The 6,488-nt window shown below is 34.4% G+C and overlaps 1 protein-coding gene across 1 annotated transcript in view; it reads left to right on the top strand.

Moving 5' to 3' along the window:
- Nucleotides 1–6,319, top strand: part of LOC122181204 (hornerin-like) — a 40,918-nt gene extending 34,599 nt beyond the window's left edge. The window contains exons 55-62 of the mRNA XM_042873583.1: nucleotides 477–506; nucleotides 1,111–1,146; nucleotides 1,658–1,696; nucleotides 2,780–2,818; nucleotides 3,238–3,276; nucleotides 4,416–4,448; nucleotides 5,066–5,095; nucleotides 5,634–6,319. Coding sequence (XP_042729517.1) covers nucleotides 477–506; nucleotides 1,111–1,146; nucleotides 1,658–1,696; nucleotides 2,780–2,818; nucleotides 3,238–3,276; nucleotides 4,416–4,448; nucleotides 5,066–5,095; nucleotides 5,634–5,732 — 345 coding nt within the window. The 3' untranslated portion in view covers nucleotides 5,733–6,319. The remainder of the gene's footprint in view (nucleotides 1–476; nucleotides 507–1,110; nucleotides 1,147–1,657; nucleotides 1,697–2,779; nucleotides 2,819–3,237; nucleotides 3,277–4,415; nucleotides 4,449–5,065; nucleotides 5,096–5,633) is intronic.
- Nucleotides 6,320–6,488: the final 169 nt, after the last annotated feature.

Genomic DNA, 6,488 nt, shown 5'->3' with positions numbered 1-6,488 from the left:
TTTGAGACACCGAATGGCAAACCTCAGCCATGTCTTGTTTTTATCAGATTAGAGCATCTTGCAGGCCTCCACTGAAAGTAATCCTTAGTGTTTTCCATAACATCTGTAGCATGTATGAGTACTGCATGTATTCCAGCTACTTTTGCTTCCTTTAGGGGAGGGAAACAACAAATTATTTTTCTGTAGTGCTGCTCAGAATTTTTTTACTCACAATTTTGGTGTGATTTTTATTATAAACTTAAGTAACAACTTGGACTAAATTAAAACAAGCAAACAAAAAAACATCAATCAGCAAGCGCAGTTTGCCTGAAGGGACAATAGAAAGAAAAAGAAGCTAATTTTCAGAGGGTGTAGTGTGAGTCTGTTTTAAGTTAATTTTCTTGCAATAGCAAAATAAGTGTTTGACTTAATTCAGAATCTTCTTACGTTCATATAATTTCTAGAAAATAAGTTTGTTTGTTTTGTATGTGATACAGGGTGGATGTCATTGTCCTGATGGGAGCCCGGTAAGTATTCTTTGTCTTTCTATAACTTTCAGAGTAATGTGTAACTAGGAAGTTCCCAAGGAACTACCTTTCTCCAATTAACTTTTTCCAGGAATTTATGCAAGTGCAACCTGTTTAAAAAATTAGAGTTATTGTCCTGTTTCTGCTCACTTAGTACGTGGAAATTGGACTAGATGGCTTTCAGAGATCCCTTCCAACTCAAAGGATGCTATGATTCTGTATTTGTCATACTTTTGTAAATATAAAAAATAAAACAACATACCTGCCTTGTTGAAATTTTCAGTTATCTTTTGTCAAAATTTATTCCCTTTCTCAGATTATGAAATCAAGCAAGAACATGCCATGATTATACCACCGAGTATTAGAATTGTTGAAAACAGCGCATAAACTGTCAGCTTATTTCTTTTTGCAAGCAATATGAGAGAATAAGGACTAGCTGAAATGAAATCCTTTACTTGTTTGATCAGCAAAGTAGAAAAGTATGCTAGTAACCAGTGCAAATAACTTCCTCGGTGTGCTAGGTCAAGATGTTCTCCTATGGTTTTACTCTACCTGAAACTGATTTTTTAATGAAGTAACTATTGCTATTTTTCGTTAAATACAGGGCTCTTTTGGAGGAAGCAACTACCATGGTGGACAGGTAAGTAAGCATTTTTTTGTTTGTTTGTTTCTCATTTATACAGATTAGATAAGTAAGTGTGGCTCAGTTTTGCAACGTTTTCCCAGAAGCAATTGAATACTGAGCTTAGTCACAGAAATAGGAACAGTGCTTTCCATAAAGTGTATCTGGCTTTTTATTAAATCAGTCCCTTTACATTTCTGTTATATTTTTTTATAAATATCTGTTGACTTGATTGAAAACAAAATTTTAGTAGTAGGCAAAACTGTAGTTTTAGAAGCCTGCTTACTTTGAAAAAGTAATTGAAATAATATTTCACAGGGTTCATCTCTTTGCATAAACCATTAATATGGTGTGTTGATTAAAGAGCTATTTGCCCCTCCGTTAATGACTATGTAATGTTCTTCTGGTTAATTGGTGCTGTAAATATTTGTTAGATTAGGTTTAACTTTTTGGTGCCAGGTAGTATTAAAAAGAAAAGAAAAAAAAAAAAGGCCTAACAAAAGGTGTGAGTTTCACATTTCTTTTACAGGGTTCTTCTTATTCTGGAAGCAATCAGTATGGAGGACAGGCAAGCAACTCCTCTTTCAAAATGTTCTTCCTACCTGTTACTTATTAAATGAAAAATATTATGCTGTGCATTTAACTGCCAGAAAGTTTTTCAGTCAGTCATTTTATGCTCACTAGGTGTCTGAAAGCAGGGACTGTTAGTAACAAACATGAAATAGTGCTGATAAACTTTAATGAAAAGTGACTCTATAGATTGCAATTTCAGTTGTTTAACTCTGGAGTGCTACTTTAAGTGATAATTTAAATATCCATTTTCATGTTTCATTTTCACATGGCTATAGCACCAAATTCAAAAGCTATTTTCTGTGTTATTTTTCAATTGTATTAATTAGTAATAATTTTTGCATTTGTTTAGATTTAATACACAGAAATATGATGCAAAACAGACCAATATACGTTGCTTTAAAAATAGAAATTTGTGTGTGTTCCCCATAATAATAATACTTTGCTCATCTTCAGCTGCAATTCAAATCTCTTACTGTAAGCATCTCCTTATATATCTTTTGTGGCTTAGTAGTTTGTCACAGAATGAGAAGTTTTACTGCCCCAAATAGGCATCCATTATATTTGTTAGCTACCTAATAAGAAATTGGAATATATTTTCCATTGATACTACTGTGATTCCAGAGTTTCATCCAATGATACTAAAAAATAGTCCAATTTCATTTTTCTTCTTCATTGCTTATTTGAAATAATTAGGAAAAAAATCCACACAAAGTTCTCTGAATGCACACCTCACCTAGGAGAGATTCACAGATAAAATAGAATTTCTCTTCCCTTGCAAAGAACCATCCAGAAGGATGCTTTATGTCCAGATATTTCTCAAAGACTACTCTTAGCAGATCTTTGTGATTGCCAAATGTACTACTTTCAGCTGTTCAGCAATATAGAAGAATTATGTCAGAAGTGATTCATTGCATCTTCTTAGATTAATACACTTTCCACATTCCTGCTGTTATCTCAGTCACAAGGTCTTCCTGTGATGTTTCATTCTGTGCAGCAGAGAAGAGTAACCATTGTTATTCTGCAAATACTTAAGTTTCCTCTGGTTTTGTGGTGTTTTTTTTTCTTCTCTTCTTAATAGGGATCTTCTTACTCAGGAAGCAGCCAGTATGGTGGGCAGGTAAGTGAATTCTCTTCCCATCACTCCTAATGCTTTTTGTTTACCGTCTGAGTCAGTTATTTGATGCTGAAATCTGTATTCATTTTCCTGAGCCTCTGAGATAAATGGATATTAAAAATTTGATTAAAGTAGTTTAAGCAAGTTGAATAAAGTAATTGGTTAGAATCAATTGATTGCTCCTCTGTGTAAAGCATTTCTTTCAAGCAGTGTTTCAAAACACTGCTTTCTTGATTCAGAATTATATATTGCTGTTGTTTTGATGTGTAGTGGATAGCTGTAGCTTTAAGTATCCCAATCATATTTTGTTCAAACAGCAGTCAAATTAGTTTGTGCTAAGTATGGCACATGTCTGAATGGCCTGAAGATGGTGATAAAATGTTTTGTATTCTAATAAAAGGTGTTTTATTTTTTTCTTACAGGGCTCATCATATTCTGGAGGCCGACAACATGGTAAACCAGTAAGTAAAAACTTGTCAAGTTTGCCTTATATTTTTCTCATAAGAAAAGTATTTAGTCATCATTTTACTCTGTAAGTGGACTTCTTCTGTCATTCTCTAAATTTCTTTTTTAGTAATTACAGAATGAGATCTTTAGTTAATAAGACACTTCTTCAGAACAGTTATTTCTGTTTAAATTCAGCAATCTTTGAATTCATTCAGTAAACTTTGTGTTCACTTTTTCAATTATTTCATATGCATTTGTCTTTGTGAGTATTCCTGCCTTTCTTGGGAAAAAGTATTTTCTTTTAGAAGGTCATAATAGTTGCTACTTTATTACATGTATATTCATATTTTCATTTTAAGCTTTTCAACCACTTAATTTAGATCTTGTCATTGTGTGGTAGGAGATGCAAAGAGTTAGCTTTTCTTATAGAAAGTAAGATACATCCACCTGTTGGTTAACATGGGGACACAATGGCTACATTTTATTCCACCTGAATCACAAAGGGGAGACATCTTGTGTACCATATGAGATGGCATTTCTTACAAGTCAGTGGTTGTGAGATTTTGTGTTGGCAGTTTTATTCAAATAAGCAGAACTGCTTCACCAGAAAACTTGTTAAGACCCTTGCAGAATATCTAGCTTTTCAGAATTCACTTTTTTTTTCCAGTTAGATTCCTTCTTAAAGCTTTCTTCAAGCAGAACTGGAGCACAATGCTAATGTTAAATGCCTGAGAAAACCAGATAATAAATTAAAATTGGAAAATATTGTTTAATCTTGAACCTTAGGATGAAGATGTTTTCATTCTTCCCTCTAGCAAAGATATCTCTGTACTTGTTTGAATAAATTTGATTGGATAATTTTATTACAAATGATATATTTCAATATTAGGGTAACTATTTCAGTTTCAAATTGTGTAGTTCAGCCAGAATGATGCATTGCTTTGCAAATCCTCTGAAACTGCTAATAGAATTAAAAACAGGGTAGCTGTACTTATATGATACCATTCACTTGAAAAAAGCTGCAAGGAAAAATGTAAAATGAAAATCAGTAACAAAACTAGGGCATTTTCAAGGCTAATGTGTGTTCTTCAAACACAGCTCATGAGGAGTCTATTACAATAGAACTAAATGGCTTATTATTATTACTTTACAGGGATTCTCAGGAAGCACTTATTCTGGAAAGCAGGTAAGAAAGCTTTCATCACAGTGTTTTCTTCTTTTCTTGGTAAACAAAGAACCTAATAGATAGATGGTTCATAGAGCAATTTATGAGTGCTTTGGTATGCAGATAACATCGTATATTAGCTCCTTCTGGATTAAACAATATTTAAACAAGCTGCTGTGAAAAATATGGCCTTAACTTGGGAAAACTATTTGAGTATCCGTTATATTCTAAGTCTGAATCTGTCTTGCTTTACATTGTGATTTGTGGCCCCATTACATTTTGCTGGCCTCCAATTTTAAATTCCTATTCTCTAAGTAGATTTTGTAGGCCCTGCTCTGTTAATCCTTCACTGTTGTTTCTATTTTATTTTTTTAATAAACCAGATTCTTGAGTCTTGCAATGACATTCCACTTATTCCTCCCCCACACTTTTTAATTTCAAGTATAAGACAGGATGAAGAGAGTGTGTAACTACAGTGTGTACTTTACCTGTCTAAACCTACTGCCTTCTTAAACAGCTTAAACTATGCTCTGGGTTAAGTTGTTAAAATTTTATTGATTATGGACAAAACTGTGTCTTCAGAAACACAGAGTGGTAATGCTTCTAGATTTCCTTACTTGTTATTTGTTTGTTTGCAGCAACCACCTTCCTCAGGGGGTAGTCAAGTGGTAAGCTTTTTCTGCTGGTGTCTTCATACTTGTATTGTAGAAAAATTAAAGTATTGTTTATATTTGTGAAGTATCTGTCAAATTTCCTGTATGTGAGTAAGTATTTTAGAATATGTGAGCATGTGGGAGGGCTGCTCCAAAAGTAGTGCCTCCTATTTAATTATGTTGGCCCTTGATGTTGGAGGCAGTGTTGGTGGTATGGCAGTAGAGGGTTGAACCTTCCCAAAAATATTCTGTCACATTTTATTGCCATGTTACAGATGGCAGCAGAGGGACAGCCTGACAGAATGGTGTCTGCCATGAAAGTACATAGGAAACAAAAGTGAATTTCTCCATGAGGAAAAAATGGCACACACAAACAATTGTTGACACTTGCTGAACATTCATGGAGACTTTTATTGTTGACTTTTATTGTCAGAAGTATCTACGTAATAGAAGGGTGTAACAAGATTTTTTAAAAACCGACTTGTTTTTAGTAATAGTAATGAATAGATCTGTTTTGAATTTGGCTTATCGTGCTTGTTCTCTGCTTTTATAGAGCTCTGCTGGGAAACACTCCAGTCCCCAACTCCTGCTGTTGTTTAGCATTTTGAGTGCCTTCGCACTCTCTGCTGTTACATCAAAGTGGTCTATGTGAACATCAGAAGATGTGCTCGACATCCTGGACGTGGATTATATGCAGTAATATTAGATTAATTACTTAATGTCAGGGGAACAAAAAAAAAAAAAAACAAAAACACCACCACGCAGTCAAACTGTCAGATGTTACTTGGGCTATCATGTTCCATGTCTGGTTACTATGTCATATCTTTCATTAGTTTCTTTGGGTTTAGTCATTAGTAGATATCATTACTTTTGTCAGTGTTCTAAGCACCATTTTAAGAGAGCGTATTGTACCCTAGCTATATGATTTCATTAAATTATTTTTATGTCCAGTGGAAAATGTGATGAACACCTACCTGAAAACTGATTGGTGTGAGAAACAGTTGTTTAGAAAATACTTGGTTAGTAACCAACACAGAATGTCAGACAAATGGTTTTATTTGCAAAACTTAATTTGAGCACTGTCACTGCCCCTTGCTGCATACAATAAAGATGACCTCTAACTTCTCGTGAGCAATCCTACATGGGATGGCAAAAAGGATGCTAAAATAATATCATACTGTCGGCTTTAGTGGAATGTAAACAAATTCATACCCAACATGGAGGTTGCACAGCAAAAAAAAAGCCTCAATACGATCTTCACCATTTGGTTGACAGTTGTTTCTTTGGTCTACGCACTAACGTTTTTTTAATTTAAGCGTCCGCTCTGAACCGGCATTGCACTTCTTTAATAAACCGATGCTGGCTTTCACACGAACCCCCCGCGTCCCCCGCAGCTGCAGCGGCGCCC

The sequence above is a fragment of the Lagopus leucura genome, unplaced genomic scaffold (assembly GCF_019238085.1).
Source record: "Lagopus leucura isolate 7727_CA_CO unplaced genomic scaffold, USGS_WTPT01 Super-Scaffold_100009, whole genome shotgun sequence".
Taxonomy (NCBI): Eukaryota; Metazoa; Chordata; class Aves; order Galliformes; family Phasianidae; genus Lagopus; species Lagopus leucura.
The sequence above is the reverse complement of the archived record's forward strand: the minus strand, read 5'-3'. Positions and strand labels throughout refer to the sequence as shown.